Source organism: Malus domestica, chromosome 10 (assembly GCF_042453785.1).
Source record: "Malus domestica chromosome 10, GDT2T_hap1".
Taxonomy (NCBI): Eukaryota; Viridiplantae; Streptophyta; class Magnoliopsida; order Rosales; family Rosaceae; genus Malus; species Malus domestica.
In genome coordinates this window covers 14,572,594-14,590,522 of record NC_091670.1, presented here as the reverse complement: position 1 = coordinate 14,590,522, position 17,929 = coordinate 14,572,594, and the positions used below count along the sequence as shown (strand labels likewise).

General features: G+C 37.3%; 1 protein-coding gene across 3 annotated transcripts; it reads left to right on the top strand.

The window, feature by feature from the left end:
* The first annotated feature begins 4,600 nt into the window (after positions 1 to 4,600).
* LOC103421796 (glycoprotein 3-alpha-L-fucosyltransferase A) lies at positions 4,601 to 17,512 on the top strand. Of its 3 annotated transcripts, none has more exons than XM_029109632.2 (7): positions 4,601 to 5,203; positions 5,843 to 6,003; positions 6,480 to 6,721; positions 11,505 to 11,609; positions 12,043 to 12,199; positions 12,316 to 12,543; positions 16,805 to 17,512. In XM_029109632.2, exons 1-7 carry the CDS (start codon positions 4,826 to 4,828, stop codon positions 17,058 to 17,060), a joined length of 1,527 nt encoding a protein of 508 aa, XP_028965465.1. In that variant the 5' UTR covers positions 4,601 to 4,825; the 3' UTR covers positions 17,061 to 17,512. The 3 variants fall into 3 exon arrangements, 2 of the variants coding, with proteins under 2 accessions (XP_028965465.1, XP_028965464.1); XR_011571954.1 differs by lacking the exon at positions 16,805 to 17,512 and adding an exon at positions 12,959 to 15,116 and having other exon boundaries at positions 4,662 to 5,203; positions 12,316 to 12,923; XM_029109631.2 differs by having other exon boundaries at positions 4,673 to 5,203; positions 11,502 to 11,609.
* Positions 17,513 to 17,929: the final 417 nt, after the last annotated feature.

The following is a 17,929-nucleotide window of genomic DNA, read 5'->3' as shown; positions in this document are numbered from 1 at the left end:
AGAAGTGACAGTGCCGGGAGCTAACTCGTATAACCAATCCTTGGCTTTATCCATCAAAGAGAATGGAAAAGCCTTCATCTTCAAGATATTTCTGTCAACATTGACGGGAGTCATACTAGAGCAAACTACTTCAAATTCTTTCAAATGTTTGTTAGGATCTTCCATGGACAAGCCATGGTATTTAGGAATATGATGAAGCAAACTTGACTTTAATTCAAACTCGTCCGTCTTACCTTGGGCAGCCATGGGGTATTGAATGCGCAAGGGTGCGGCATTATCCAAACCTGAGGCGGAAAGCTCCTTGAGTGTACGGTTGTCCACTGCCATGCCTTGGACTTCTTCAAATATCCCTGCCGTGGCTTCCTCCTCCTCTTCTTGTACGTTTTCTTCAAGGTCAGATTTGGAATTTGGTGGATGGTGTTCTTGCTGGTTTCTAACTCTTCTCAACTTCCTCTCAAAATCGTCGTCAAAATCCAAGATGTTCGCACGAATCGTTTGAGAGCTTCTAGTCATACATTAGTACCTAAGAAACAAGAAACAAAATTAGGTCAGAAACTTACACAAAGTCAGAAACAAAGTGAAATAAAAGGAACAAAAACAATCCAAGGGATTAGCAAAATTGCTAATCCCCGGCAACGGCGCCAAAAATTTGATGCGAAATAGATAAGCACACAAATTAAACCCTCTTTTGTCAAATTGTAGTAGAGATGTAAGTAGGGATCGTTCTAGACCGGGGATTAGGAGGGATTGCTAAACACTTGGAAATTGACTTAAAAACTCAAAAACAAAGTTTAAACCACTAAACTAGACTCAAAGAATGCAAAACTAAAGGTTAAAACACTTAAACAAACCTAAAACTCAAAACAGCAACCTAATGACTCAAAACTGCCTAAAAACCACTTTCTGGGCAGTTTTGAGAACCTAACAAGAACTTGGACGAATTTGAGTGAAAACTTGAATCAAAACACTTAGAAACACAAATCAAAACACTTTCTAACTAATCTAAGACTTCAAAATAAAGGGGGATTTGTTTTGGACGAAAATTGAAAACAAAACAGAAACTTTAAACTAAACAGATTGTAGAACGTTTTTGAATAAAAGGATGGATAAAAGGCTAGTTAGGAGGTTCTTCTCCACACATGTCACACTTGCAAACAAAACGATTATCACTTGTTCTTCCAATGAATTATGAATACTCAACGCCCCAAATTAACCGTGAATTGCACTAGTTAACCCTCAGTTTTTCCACAAGTTATTAAGTTGGATGATTGCATACGACAACCCAAAACATTCCCTACAAGTTCCCTACATGAATTGCATAATAGAGATACAAGCAAGAATCATTACGTTCTATGAAAAACATAAGCATTGACAAAGCATTTGTTACTATGAATTGCATGAAACTTATGCCAAGAATTCATTCAACACGATCGTTTTCAAGCGATCTTCACTACTTGTGATTATAAGATTGTAACTATTAGGTGAAACTCCCTCATAATCTAGCATCATATTCATGCATGAAAACTAAGCGTGCACTCTCAATCAACATACACAAATAAGTTATCAATCAAATAGATGAACGAATTGAATCCACAACTCATGAAATAACAATTGAATGTAATCAAATCATATTGCAAGCATGTACATGGTTTCGAATTACCCCCCAACTAAGGGGGTTTAGTTCCTCATACTCACAACACAAAGTTTATTGAATTGAAACATCGAAGACATAAGAAAGATTACACCTAAAACGCCCAACAATTCCACTTTGAATTCTGCACGTCAAGCTCCTCTTTCTTCTTCTCCTTGCTGCGGCATAGAGGGTTTAGGGGATTTTTGGATGTGATTTTGGGTTTGGAAGGGAGTTAGGATAGTATGGTGGTGCGGCAAGGTGTATGGATGGTGTATGGAGGTGTAGAATGGTGTATGGTTGTGGAGAAGGGTTGCGGCAAGGTGTGGGAAATGGCTGGAATGGATGGAGGAGTGGCGGCTAAGGGTATAAGGATGATGGTGGCTGCGGCAAGGAATGGGAATATAGGGTTGGATGAATTTCTGAATTGTGGAGAGGTGATGTGTGCGGCTAGGTGTAGAAATATATATATAGGCACTTAAAAACCCTAGCAAATCAGATTAGGGTTTCTAGAAACCCAAATCCACCAGAAAAATAGGTTAAACAATCAGAAATTTGGTGAGAAAAAGGCCTAGGGTGCGGCAATTAAGTGGGCTAGGGTTAGGGCTTCTAGAAAGCCTTGCAAGGCAAGGAAATATGTGTTCTAGAGGGGAAAGGTGCGGCTGGTTAGTGGGAATGTGGATAGGGCTTCTAAAAAGCCCAAAACCAAGAGAAATTAAGCCCTAACCCACGGCAAGGATGAGAAAATATTCTAACACCTTTCTTTGTGTCTTCCAACGCTTCGGAACCTTCTAATGTTGCTCAAACGCAAGGCCATTCCGGTTTAGGAAAGATCAACCCAAAATGGAAACTTTTAGGCTTAGCTTTCCTACTTCAAGTAGGAAACCTCAAATCTTCAACTCTTCAATTTCATCCCAACCTTGTGTTCCAAGCATGTCCTTTTCATTCCAAGCTCACTTTTTGCTCCAAAAGCTCCAAATTGCATCATTTCATGTAATATGTCCTTTAAACCTGAAAACACATGAAAGTAGCTTAAAAGACTACTTTAACAAAGAAAACATAACGAAAATGCATAAGAACTAGCTAACTAAGGTGCATAAATATGCTCCTATCACGACTCGGGGGCTACGACCCTTCGACATACCAGCGAGTAGGCTTTTGGTTTTCAGTATATGCTTATATACTTGATATTTTTCTAGAAAATGCATTGAATGAGTTATGATTTAAATTGCCATGCCAAATGTTTTATATTTAGATTATGCATATGATGTTGCATATATATATAAAATTGTGGTGCTGAGTATGCTCAGGTAAGTCCCAGGTGAGTTCATGAATTGTGCATATGAATAACGGTTGTGATTAATTAAGAAACATTGAGCTCATAAACCTGCACCCCGGTGTTAGTGATGTAGCCAGAGATATGGCACAAACCTGTATATAATGTCACCTCCCGCACCATATGCTCACATTGGATCCAATTTAGGTACACAGTCTTGTCGTACAGACCATTATAGGTGGTTCCGACTCATAGGTGACTAGCAATTTATCGCACAGCTATCATGAAAGTGTAGCATTGAGCATAACTATATTACACCCAATCTTGTCGTACAGACCCTTCCAGTGGTTCCAACCCGTGTGCAGTATAGTGCCGTATAAGTCACCTGTAGTGACTCATGATAGATTGATTAATGAGATATGAATTCAGCCGTACAGACTTCTACTGGGTTCCAGCTAATATGTTATTTTCCATGAAATTATTTTCACCTGAGTTACTTTATTTTATATTTTGGTATGGCATATTTATGATTATGGATATATGAAGCATGATTTGAATATATATACATACATATGTTTATATTCTATTTCTGGGAAAATTATACATGTTTTATGGCAAGGGGTTAGAGCGCTTGATAAATGAAATGATTTTGAAAAGCTTTGTTTTTGCCCACTCATACTTTCTGTTTTGCACCCCTCTAGGTTTTAGGTAAACTTGCTGTTGGTGGCATTTGAGGATCTCGGCAATTCTGACAAAATATAATATTAGTAGGACATCTTCTGGTACTGTATAACTAGTACTTGTCCTACTGAACTGCACATAGACTTTCTACGCTCTAATTAGGTGTATTTACACTTGTATCTCATTCCTAACACTTTTTGCTTATTAGTGCACATTAATTAGCGTTCGGTTTTTATTTATTCGTATATCTCTTATCCTTATCGCTTCCGCACTGTGCACATGGCTACGTTATCCTCACGTGACGGCCAGCACGCCTTGATTTTAGGTCGGGGTGTGTCATAATTACTCTATTATCTCAAGATATTATTTCCTATTTAATATCTTGAGAATATTTCTCCATAAACATTGGCCAATAGGATGTCGCCATGTGTACGGTAAAGTCTTAACACTATGGCCGGCCCTCTCCTCCTATATATTCCTCATATTCTACTAAATTTCATAAGCTTTTGCTACCTCTAAAAGCCCTAAACATTTTACTCTTTTCAAAGAAACTAACTTAAGCAGCGGAGATTCATTGGCCTAACCCTGCCCCCACCTCGTGGGCGTGTAAGGCTTAGGTCTTTAATTAAAGATGTTGATTGTTTTGCAGGTGCATTTTCGTCAAAGCTAGAGATAGCAGAAATTTGCATCGACATACATCATTAGAGGATTCAAAGTTGTAAAGAGATTGTAACCCTAAACTCATTTACACAAAACATTTATTTTGTACTTGTTTTATTTGCTACAAGATTTTAGTGTTTGCACACGACACACAATGCATTTCGTATGCTTGATTGCTTCTCCAAACAAACAAAAACAAATTGAATATTCTTCATAAGTGGTGTTATTTACATATTTATTTTTATTTTTACACATTTTATTAATTTCTGTTCTTTAATTTTTTTTAATTCATTTTGACGGTCATAATTGAAAAAGTGTAAAATAAAATAAAAAATGAGTGTATGAATAACACTGTTCACCTTGTGGTTGTTTGACTAGCAACTAAAGAAAAATCAACTACTCGATGAGACCATCGTCATGATTAAACCCATTTCGTGATTCTAATCGAAGCCCGCACAAAACCCCCATCATGTTCCTCCGTTGAAAACCTTGTTACAAGTCCCGACTTTTATATCACTTTCTCGGGAAAGTCAGAGAATCCCCAGAAAAAAACAGAGCGACCAATTCTGGTTCGTTTGATGGGCGTAATTTCCACTCAGAGAGGCTCGAGACCAGCGGCGACCCACGAAGGTGGCTTACCGGTCTCTCTTGGGGTGGGTTCGGCGGCGGCCCCCAAGAGAAAATGGTCCAATCTGATGCCTTTTTTTGTTGCCCTTGTTGTGATAGCAGAGATCGCGTTTCTGGGTAAACTCGACATCGGAAATAACGCAGGTTTAGTAGACTCGTGGGCCGACTTGTTCGCCCGGACGCCGTTGACTCATGAAGTGGCGGTGCCGGCGGCGGAGAGTGGTGATTTGGGGTTGCTGAGTTGCGAGGAGTGGTTGGAGAGAGAGGATGCTATAGAGTACTCCAGGGATTTTGACAAAGAACCCGTTTTGGTTTCTGGTGATGAGAAGGTAATTTGCAGCTTTTTATTAGTTTCAATTGTGTTCTTAATACTGTGTAGTTTTCTAATACACACACACACACACACACACACACATATATATATATGTATTTGTTTTATTGGGTTTTAGTTTAAAATTGAATTGTGATTTACATGACAATAATTTCATGACACGAGTGAGGAAAATAGTGCAAGCGAGAATGTTTGTAAGATGTTTACACTGCTTAAGCTGTTGATTCTTGTACTTGAAAGCAGGATGTGAAATTTGATATTCGCTTTTCGACTGCCTTGTGTTAGTCACTGTTTGAGCAATTGATCCTTGACATCTGAAGCTGGATAGGAAGTTTGATGCTTTTGGCTGCATTATGTTTTTTATTGTTCAATTTTAGTCTGCATTATGTTAGTCTTTGTAGAATGTAGTCTAGCGGCGGTGGAGGACCCTTAAGTTCCATCTAAAACTTGTTGAGTTAAATGAACAAGAACGATTTGTAATTGGAAGTAACTTGAATTGGATAGTCCCATTTCTTACCCTACTTTTACGATACTCTCTAGGGACTTCAACATGGAGTTTTGGGATATAATTGACACATTTCACTTTTGTCACGTCCTGCATTTGTTTGTAATTATTTTTGTCTTGTCTTCTATATAGGAATGGAAATCTTGTTCTGTGGGATGCCAGTTTGGATACAATCCTGCAAAAAAACCTGATGCTGCTTTTGGTTTAGCTCACCAATCTGGGACAGCCAGTGTTCTCCGATCCATGGAATCAGCTCAATACTATGCTGAGAACAATCTTGCTCATGCACGACGGTGGGTAAGCACAAACAAATATGGCTTAATTGCAGTTTTTGAAGATTTTCTCTTTTTCATTTAATGTTGTTTGTGGACATGTTATCCCTTTATCATAGGAATTGCAATCTTGTACAAGTATTGAGCAAGTTTTTAAGATTTTTTAAGGCTCATTTTCTTGAAAAAATGGTATCCACAAATTTGAAGAGCTGAAAACAAATTATTTTATCTTTTTAACATGGTTTAGAATATCTCATAGGCTGTGCTGCATATTGCATAGTACTACTTTGAATTGTGTCTATTAACTATAAGCCTAAGTGTTCTGGTGGGACATACCAATTATTCATGGAGTCAATTGGAATTACTTAATATAATCATTTCTCATTCACATTCCTGACGGATGGTGTTCTTCTTTTCCTCTGGGGGGAAACCCTCAGAGATCTGTGCTAAAACTTGTTTGTATAACTAATAGTTTTAACTTCTTTCATTTGTACTAGGAGGGGATATAATATTGTTATGACAACTAGTCTCTCATCGGATGTTCCTGTTGGATATTTTTCTTGGGCTGAGTACGACATCATGGCGCCTGTCCAGCCAAAGACTGAGACTGCCCTTGCAGCTGCATTTATTTCCAACTGTGGTGCCCGCAACTTCCGCTTGCAAGCTCTTGAAGCTCTTGAAAGTGCTAACCTCAAGATAGACTCTTATGGCGGTTGCCACAGAAATCGTGATGGAAAAGGTGTGACATTTCAGAGATGCTTTTTTAAAGTAATAATAATGATATTTTGCTAGTTTTCTGGTGTCAAATCATTACAACCGGGAGTTGTGATTCTCTTGCATGCTTTCTTAGCATGCCGTATGAGGTTTGCAACAAACTGGGGTTCAGTTTGTGGCCTTTATTTCGTTTTTGGTTGAAAATATTATGTGTTGGCTCCAATGTATTGAAAGGTGAAGGCGTAGGTGAGGCGTCCCATGGATAGCCCTGCCTAGGCGTGAGGCGTGAGGCATGAGGCAAAGCCTCACGGTACCTAAAATTTTATTATATATTATATATAATTTATATTTATAAAATAGAATACTTTGTAAAACAAATATAATTATAACTAAATCAAATATAATAACATCTTCATTATTAAGTCTAGTTGTACTTAGAAACTATGTCATATAGTCTTAAAATGTTGTAATTATTTTATTTTATTGTAAGCAATTATAGAGAACTTCAAGAGAAATAAGATTGAGTGGCCACAATTATAGGGAATTTCAATGAAAATAAAGGCTGAATTTTGCAATCATAGGCAATTTAAAGGAAATAAAGGCTGAATTTTGTTGGAATGTTATGAGAATATCCATAAAAATATGCTTATCTATAAATAATAAACACAAAAAGATGCTTATCTAATAAATAATATAAAAAATAAAAGTGAATAAAAAAAAGATAGTGGGATAATAAATGTCAAGCAAAGTGGGGACTATTTAAATTTTAAAGAGAAAAAAAATATAGAAAAATGAAAAGTCAGGAGAAAAGAAAGCCCTCGCTGTCTGTCTTCTTCATCTTCTTCCCTGGTACGGTTTTGCAACTCATCTTCGTCGTTGGGCACGGCTTTGGTTTGGGTATTTTTACCCAAAAAAAAAGAAAAAAATGGGAAAAAAAAAAACGCTTGGACACCTGAGGCGCGCTCCAGCGACGCCTTACGCCATACCTAGAAAACAGAGGCGGCAAGCTACTCGCCCAGCCTTTGAGACCGCCTAGGCGCGCTACAAGGCGAGCCTTTTAAAACACTGGTTGGCTCTATAGTGTCTTGTAGGTAATTGAATTTGTTGGATTTTGACAAACAACAAAGTCTTTTCCCACTAAGTGGGATCAGCTATATGAATCCTAGAACGCCATTGCGCTTGGTTCTGTGTCATGTCCTCCGTTAGATCCAAGTACTCTCAAGTCTTTTCTTAGAGTCTCTTCCAAAGTTTTCCTAGATCTTCCTCTACCCCTTCGGACACGGATCTCTGTCCCATAGTTGCATCTTCTAATCGGAGCGTCGGTAGGCTTTCTTTCCACATGTCCAAACCATCATAACCGATTTTCTCTCATCTTTCCTTTAATTTCGGCTACTCCTACTTTACCTCGGATATCCTCATTCCTAATCTTATCCTTTCTTGTGTGCCCACACATCCAACAAAGCATCCTCATCTCCGCTACACCCATTTTATGTACGTGTTGATGCTTCACCGCCCAACATTTCATGCCATACAGCATCGCCGACCTTATTATCGTCCTATAAAAATTTCCCTTCAACTTCAGTGGCATACGGCGGTCACACAACACGCCTGATGCACTCTTCCACTTCATCCATCCAACTTGTATTTTATGGTTGAGGTCTCCATCTAATTCTCCGTTCTTTTGCAAGATAGATCCTAGGTAGTGAAAGTGGTCTCTCTTTGGTACTTCCTGATCTCTGATCCTCACTCCTAACTCATTTTGGCCTCCATTTGCATTGAACTTGCACTCCATATATTATATCTTTGATCGGCTTAGGCGAATACGTTTAGATTCCAACACTTCTCTCCAAAGGTTAAGCTTCGCATTTACTCCTTCCTGAGTTTCATCTATCAACACTACATCGTCTGCGAAAAGCATACACCAAGGAATATCAACTTGAATATGTCCCGTTAACTCATCCATTACCCATGCAAAAAGGTAAGTACTTAAGGATGAGCCTTGATGTAACCCAACAATTATGGGGAAGCTTTCAGTTTGTCCTTCATGATTTCTTACGGCAGTTTTGCTCCATCATACATATCGTTTATAGCTTGGATATATGCTACTCGTACTCCTTTCTTCTCTAAAATCCTCCAAAGAATGTCTCTTGGGATCCTATCATACGCTTTTTCCAAATCTATAAAGACCATATGTAAATCCTTTTTCCTATCTCTATATATTTCCATCAATCTTCGTAAGAGATAGATTGCCTCCATGATTGAGCGCCTTGGCATGAACCCAAATTGGTTGTCCGAAACCCGTGTCTCTTGTCTCAATCTATGTTCAATGACTCTCTCCCAAAGCTTCATTGTATGACTGATTAGCTTAATACCCCTATAGTTCAAGGAATTTTGTACGTCGCTCTTATTTTTGTAGATAGGCACCAAAGTGCTCTTTCGCCACTCATTTGGCATCTTCTTCATTTTCAAAATCCTATTGAAAAGGTCTGTGAGCCATGCTATATCCGTCTCTCCCAAGACTTTTCACACTTCGATTGGTATATCATCTGGGCCCACTGCTTTTCTATGCTTCATCTTTTTCAAAGCTACAACCACTTCTTCCTTCCTGATTCGACGGTAAAAATGAGTAGTTTCTACATTCTTCTGAGTTGCTCAACTCCCCCAAAGAAGTATGCCTTTCATGTCCTTCATTGAAAAGATTATGAAAATAACCTCCCCATCTGTCTTTGACCACGTTCTCTGTAGCAAGAACTTTTCCATCCTTATCCTTGATGCACCTCACTTGGTTTAGGTCCCTTCTCTTCATTTCCCTTGCTCTAGCTAGTTTATAGATATCTCTCCTTTGGTATCTAGTCGTTTATACATATCGTCATAAGCCGCTAGCTTAGCTTTTCTCACAGCTTTCTTCGCCTCCTGCTTCGCTATTCTATACCTTTCACCATTTTCATCGGTCATATCCTTGCATAGGGCTTTACAACATTCCTTCGTAGCGTTCACCTTTGTTTGTACCTCCTCATTCCACCACCAAGATTCCTTTTGGTGTGAAGTAAAGCCCTTGGACTCTCCTAATACCACTTTTGCTACTTTTTGGATACAACTAGCCATGGAATCCCACCTTTGGCTAGCTTCCCCCTCTCTATCCCACACGCATTGAGTGATTACTTTCTCTTTGAAAATGACTTGTTTTTCTCCTTTTAGATTCCACCATCTAGTCCTTGGGAACTTCTAGGTCTTGTTCTTTTTTTTCTCTTTTGATATGTACATCCATCACCAACAAGCGATGTTGATTAGCCAAGCTCTCTTCCGGTATAACTTTGCAATCCTTACAAGTTATATGATCCCCTTTTCTCATTAGAAGAAAATCTATTTGTGTTTTTGCAGACCCACTCTTGTAGGTGATCACATGTTCTTCTCTCTTCTTAAAGAAGGTGTTGGCTAAAAAGAGATCATATGCCATTGCAAAATCCAAGATGGTTTTCCCATCCTCGTTTCTCTCCCCAAAACCATGACCAACATGAAATCCTCCATAGTTGCCTGTCTCCTTGCTCACGTGTCCGTTTAAATCTCCTCCTATAAATACCTTCTCCGTCTAGGCAATTCCTTGCACCAAGTCTCCAAGATCTTCCCAAAATTTCTCCTTCAAACTCGTATCCAACACTACTTAAGGTGCGTACGCACTAATCACATTGATGAGTTCTTGTCCTATTACAATCTTGATTGCCATAATTCTATCTCCTAGCCTTTTGACATCTACAACATTTTGTGTCAAGGTCTTGTCGACGATGATGCCAATACTGTTTCTCGTTCTATTTGTGCCCGAATACCAAAGTTTAAAACCCGAGTTTTCTAGATCCTTTGCCTTGAGACCAACCCACTTAGTTTCTTGTAGGCACATAATACTTATCCTTCTCCTCACCATAACTTCCACTACTTCCATAGGTTTTCTCGTTAAGGTTCCTATATTCTACATTCTTAAATGCATTCTACTCTCTTGAACTTTATCCTTTTGTCCTAGCTTCTTCACCTTCCTCCGTCTAATAGGATCAAAGTACTTGTTTTGTGTGTCTTGTGTAAAGTTGATAGGAGCATATGCTTCCAAACAACTTTGAGTGGAGTCGTTCAAAAAAATGTTTCTACGACCCCCTTGCTCATTTAACACTGCATTTGGGTGCCGATGGAGATACAGCGATCCTTACTCATTTATCATTGTGCTCGGGCCACACAGCGCGCCACTTACGGATGATGCCCTAGTTTTAGCGCGATTTCGTTCTAGATTCATTTTCATAAGGATTCGACGTAACCTAGGAGTGTCAACTGTTGACTACCTAACGCCCTCCCCCTAGGATTTGACGGTAGGTTTAATCTTGCATAATGTTGTATTGTTTGGTCTGAAATAGATTCACAGGCGTATAAAATATTTCTTTCTCCCTTGCCATTTTTTTGTTTATAAGTTACTTTCCCTGGCTATAAGGATATAGAATTTGGAAGTTTGACTTGTAAGAAATTGTTTTTTATCCAATGGGCAAGGTATGTCAGACCTTAGTTGATTATGATATCACTTAAACAAGCTGCATGTGCTTGGAATTATTATTATTTTTTCTGATCATGTCTGTCGGTTCTAGACTTCTGGTTGTGCAATCACAGAGGGACTGCATGTTTCATTATTGACTAAATAGTTGGCATCTTGAACCAAATAAACACTTATAATACACTACTAAGATATATTATGGCTTGTATTCTATAGTTATAAGATATACATAACCTGTAACTGTTTAATAATTTGCTTCTGTTTTAAATGAATCTAGCAGTTGACAAAGTTGAAACTCTGAAGCACTATAAATTCAGTTTGGCATTTGAGAATTCCAACGAGGAGGATTATGTTACCGAGAAATACTTCCAATCGCTTGTTGCTGGTATGAAACTACTCTCTTTCTCTCTCCCCCTCCCCCTCTCCTCCCTGGTGTGTTGATTATGTAGTTGTGACGCATAATATGAAAACTTTTTGTGGAGGAAAAATTCAGAATTTAGAGGCAACCAGGATTCTTTTAACCCAGATAAATGTTGTTTAAATATATGGAAAAAATGTTGGTAATAGTTCATAAACAAATTTAAGAGATTTAGTATGGATGGAAAACTATGAGTGTGCGCGTTCATCTTTGAAATTGCAGTGTTTTGCCTCTTAACATCTATAAGATTTAATGGATTACATTTTCGCATTCAACATAAGGATTATGATCATGCATAAGGGAAAAAATTGCATTTCAGATTCCAAAAGCAAAATTGTCATCTATGTACTGAAATTCGAGAAAGATGTTGGGTATGGACGTTGATATTTTATTGTTCCAGGATCTATACCTGTGGTTGTTGGTGCTCCAAATATTGAAGAATACGCTCCTGCTCCTGGTTCAATTTTACATATTAAGGAGCTAACCGATGTTGAATCAGTTGCCAAGAGAATGAAATATCTTGCAGATAATCCTGAAGCATATAATCAGTCATTGAGGTAAATCATTAGTTGTTTGTTTCTTCTCATTTTCTTCTTTTCCGTAACACGTCAAATATTTTTCTTTTTCTATGTTTTAGTATTGTTATGAAGATTGAATGATGTTTAATGATTAGGTGGAAGTATGAGGGTCCATCCGATTCTTTCAAGGCCCTTGTGGACATGGCAGCAGTACATTCATCATGTCGTCTTTGCATTCACCTGGCAACAATGATTCGTGAGAAAGAAGAAATGAACCAAGGGGTCAAAAAACGACCTTGCAAGTGCACCAGAGGCGAAGGAGTCGTCTATCATTTATATGTAAGAGAAAGAGGGAGGTTCAATACGGAATCTATTTTCTTAAGGTAACTTCATTTCCCTAACACCAATTACTACACTAGCAGTGATGTGAAAATTAACTTGACATACAAATTAAACCCTATTAAACATGTAATTGTAGCATTAAGCAAGTAGGGATCGCTCTAGATCGGGGATTAACAGGGCTGCTAATCAACATAAATAAGACTAAAAAACACTAAACTAGACTCTATAGACTTAAAACAGACTCAAAACACTCAAAACAACAACAAACAATCAAAAAGACTCAAAACAGACTTTAGGGATTATTTGGACGAATTTAAGACTAGTAGGACTCAAAACACTAAATTAAAAGGGGGATTGATTTGGACGAAATTTAACTAAACTAAACAGATTGCAAAACAAAGTAAACTAGATATGAAATCAGGTGAATTGAACAAAGTAAACTAGATATGAAATCAGGTGAATTGAATGGTGAAATAGGCTAGTTAGAGGGTCATTCTCCACACATGACATATGCAAACAAACCAATTTCCAGTTATTATTCCTTTAAACCATGAATGACAACACCCTAAGTTAACCGTGATAGCACAAATTAAACATCAGATTTTCTTTATTTCATTGAATTAGACGGGATACGCATCACAACCAAATTATCCTTCTCAAGTCCCCTAACTAAAAGCATGATAGAAAACATATCAAAGGTCATTAAGTTCTTTGAAAATCATAAGTATTGACGATGTATTCGTAACTATGAAAAGCATGATACTCCTGCCAATGATTTACTTAACACGATGGTGACTAGCAACCTCCACTACTTGTGAATATAAGTTCATAACGATTAGGTGAATGATGCGAAAATAACTTAACACACAAATTAAACTCTCTTGTTGTCAATTGTAGTTAAGAATGTAAGTAGGGATCGTTCTAGGCTGGGGATTAGGAGGGATTGCTAAAACACTTGAAACTAACTTAAAAACGTAAAATTAAGTTTAAAACACCAAACTAGACTCAAAAGGTGCAATACAAACTAAACAGACTCAAAACTAGTTTAAAAGACTCAAAACAGCTTAAAATAATGAATTAGACTCTAAACTGACTCTAGGGATGGTTTTGGATGAAATTAGGTTCTAACTTTACTTAAAACACTTAAAAACACAAATCAAAACAGATTTTGACTAATAAAACACTTTAAAGTAAAAGGGGATTTGATTTTGACGAATTTGAAAACAAAACAAACAGATTGTAAACTAAAATAGATTTTGGACGAATTTGGGTAAACTATGGATGATGGGCTAGCTAGAGGGTTCTTCTCCATACATGACACACTTGCACATTAACCAATTTTCAGTTGTTCTTTCGATAAATCATGAAACTCAACACCCCAGGTTAATTAAGTCCGCTTAAATTAACCTTGAAGTTCTCCTTAAGTTATTGAATTGGATGGGAAAGCGCATACAACAATTCAAGCATTCTTCAAAAGTCATTTACGTGAACAGCACAATAAAGATACAATTAAAGATCATTAAGCATTATGAAAACTATAAGTATTAACGAGGCATTCGTTACTATGATGAGTATGAAACTCCTGCCGAGAATTTATTTAACGAGATCGTTTATAAGCGACCTCCACTACTTGTGAATATAAGTTTATAACTATTAGGTAAAACTTTCTTATACTCTAGCATCATATTCATGCATGCAAACTAAGTGTGCACTCTTAATAAACATACACGAATAAGTTATCAATCAAGCAGTTAATCATAACTTATGAAATCACAACTGAAGGTAATCAAATTATATTGCAAGTATGAACATGGTTTCGAATTCCCCCTAAGATAAACAAATTTAGACATTGAAAACAAAAGAAAGAAAACACCTAAATGCTCCAACGATCCAAGTTGGACAGCAAGCACGTCCAAACACTTTCCTTCCCTTCCTTTGCTACGGCACAAGGTGTTGGTGAGTATTTGAAGGTTTGTTTGTATGGAGGAATGGATGTGAAGATGAATGGATGTGTTTGGATGAAGGTTGTATTGAAATGGGGATGAATTATTAAGCAAAAACTGATTGTAATGGCTGCTACACACACTTCATTTTATAGAGGAAGTGCATGGTATGGAGGGATGAATGGTGGTGTGAGCAATGATTCAAAGATGAAAGTGAAGTAATGATGCAAAGCATGGGGGGTAAAATAGAGTGGTGTTCCAGCTATGAATGCAAGTAGGGAACATGAATGATTGTGCACATGGTAGATAAAGGAAAGGGAGGTGGAATGGTGCAGAAATAAGTAATAGGTGCAGGTTGATTCATGATGCACGACATGGGCAAGGAAAGTGAACGAGTGGTGCATCAATGAGTGCATGTAGTGGAGGTAAAAGTGAATGAAATCTGATGGGTGAAGGGGACAAGGGATGTGCACCAATTGAGTGCAATGATTCAATGTAATGGTGCATGAAAACAGAAATAATGAAGGGGACAAGGGTGAGTGTTGTGGTAATGAGTGGATGTAATGGGTGTTTGCTGTCATCTAATCATCATTTCCATATGTACAAGCTGTTACAGTTGCACACACACATGCTCTTCCTCATTTCAGCCACAAATCAACACCTTTTCTGCCCATGCCGTGCCTTTCTTTCCCATGTGTGTGCTGTCCATGTACTCATCATTTCCACATGTACAAGCTGTTACACTTGCCACACACACATGCTGATTTCTAGCCTTCTAATCTTCAAAAACGTCCATCCTCATGTCTCCATGCTTGCACTATCCAATCTTGGCCCAAAAATGCTCCAAAATGCTCCAAATAGCACTTTGTTGCTAACTTTATTATTTGAACCTACAAACACACGAAAATAGCTTAAAGTACTAAAATAACTAGAATTAAACTAAGTAAATGCCAAGAAACAAGCTAACTAAGTTGCATAAATATGCTCCTATCAGTGAAACTCGCTTATACTCTGGCATCAAATTCATGCATGCAAATTAAGTGTCGATCCTCAAGTAACACACATAAACAAGTTTTAATAGCTCAGATAAGCAAATCACATTCAAGACTCAAGAAACAATAACTGGATAAAATCAATTCATATAAAGCATATGATCATGGCTTCGAGTTCACTTCTAACTAAAAGGAAATTAGTTCCTCATGTCATTGAAAACATAAAACCAAATTAAAACAAACATTGAACTAAAACTAAGGATAAAATACACCTAGAAACGTCCAGCAATCCAAGCTTGAATGGCAGGGCATGACAAGGGTCTCCTCTCTTTCCTTCCTTGCAAATCTGCGCACAAGTATGTATTTTTTGATGTCTTGGCTCTTGTATGTGTGGTACATGAAATTGTGGTGGATGGTGTGGTGATTTGATGGTAGAGGGTGGTGATATGAAATAGGCGCATAATGATGTATTTATAGGGCTAGGTGCGGCACAGTCCCTAAGGATTAGGATAGGTTCCTGAAATCAAAGTGGGACAAGGTTTATGTAACTAAAACCCAAGTGGAATGAGTTAAAAAAATCAGAAACCAAAGGGAATTAGGATTACACATAAAAAAACCATCAAGAACAAGGATATAAGGTGCGGCACAACTAGGAAAAGGGGTTCTAGAAGGGGTTGGGGCGCCACTTTTGTAGGGAGAGGAGATAAGGCTTCTAGAATCTGAAATATGTATTTTAAATGCATAATTATCCCTTATAAATGGCTGGAATTAAGGCACAAACTGATTTGGATAAGATAAGATTGGATAATGCTAGATTAGGAAAGGATAAAATAAGATAAGGTTAGTTTGGATAAGATAAGGTTGGATAAGGTTTTGGATAATGACTCTTTTTGAGCTGATTCCTTATCTTCTTTGTTTTAGATTTATTTCTTCCTCGTTTCAGCACATTCCTAGCCTTTTTAACTTCAAATTCGTCCATCAATCTTGCTTCATTCATGAGCTATCCATTTGATGCCCAAAACTGTTCCAAAATGCTCTAAATTGCACTTTCTTGCCAACTTTATCATTTGAACCTACAAACACACGAAAATAGCTTAAAACACTATAATAAGTATAAACTAACTATGAAAATGCAAGAAAACAAGCTAACTAAGTCGTATAAATATGCTCCTATCAAACAGCCAAGACTGTCGGGAATGAGATCTGTCTCTGCACATTGTTTAGATCCTTACGAGTTTCATCATGCTGAAGATTTCCGTCTAAGTTTATTTTATATTTCTAGAAGCAGGAAAAATAAAACTTCTAGTGTCATTGCATGTTGAAAAATTAAATAAATTTTTGTCCCCCAATATCTTTTTCTGTGACAGGTCTGGTAATTTGACTCTTGGAGCGTTTGAGTCTCTGGTGCTCGCGAAATTAAAGTCCCAGAAACATGTGCCCATTTGGAAACCAGAAAGACCTGAAAGCATAAGAGGAGGAGACGAATTTAAAATATATAGAATATATCCTGTTGGCATGACACAGAGGCAAGCTTTATATACCTTCAGATTTAATGGGGATGCTGATTTTAGAAGACACGTTGAAAGCAACCCCTGTGCAAAGTTTGAAGTCATATTAGTTTAGACTGAAATTTGCATTCTGTCAACATTGATCATGGATATGCTGATTTTAGCAGCTTACTTTTGTTATATTTGTTAAGAGAGATCGAGGTGGTCTCGTTCGGGCAATTCGTTCGGGCAATTTGGAGGAGTGAACTGCAATATCTTTAGGGAAGAAGGTGACGAGGACATGTGGATGATTGATTGTAAGCCCACTGATTCAGATCTAGTCCTATTTTAGTAGTAAGATTCTGTCTTCTCTTCAGGTGAAGTTGATCAAAGTACCCGAAGCGTTCTTTTTCGTTTTAGTCCATTAACAGTATTGGAAGGAACAGTTTCAGTTGCGAAGACTGAAATTGGGTTCATTTTTTAATTTAGAAAGAGTAATGCTAGAGAGATTAAATTTGTAAACAAAATTTCGTAAATTAAATGACCTGGAAGTTAATGATCAGATTATTATTGAGACGTTGATAAACATGTTCAATCTTATTGATGACACATCATTTATTTTATAAATTTTGTCTACAAATTTAATCTCTATAGTATTATTCATTTAAAAAATAGTTGTCCTTTTATATTTAAGGATTTGTCAAATTATAAAATTTTCGTTTGCTAAACAATAGTGTTTATCTGGATAACTAGATTCACTATTGTTCCAAAGACAAAGTTGGAGCAATGATCACGAAACAAAGTAAAATGAAAATCAACAATTCTTATTAATTATTTTGCTATTCTTTTATTTGCTTCATAGGCATTTTGTTAAGTAAATCTCGTCATTTCATTAATTGTGCTTTGGCTAAAAAATTAGGTTGGAAAATTGTTCGATAAAAACCCTCGATGTGATGATTGACAATGGTGTCTATATCGAACCATCATGAGATTCCTTTATTGAAA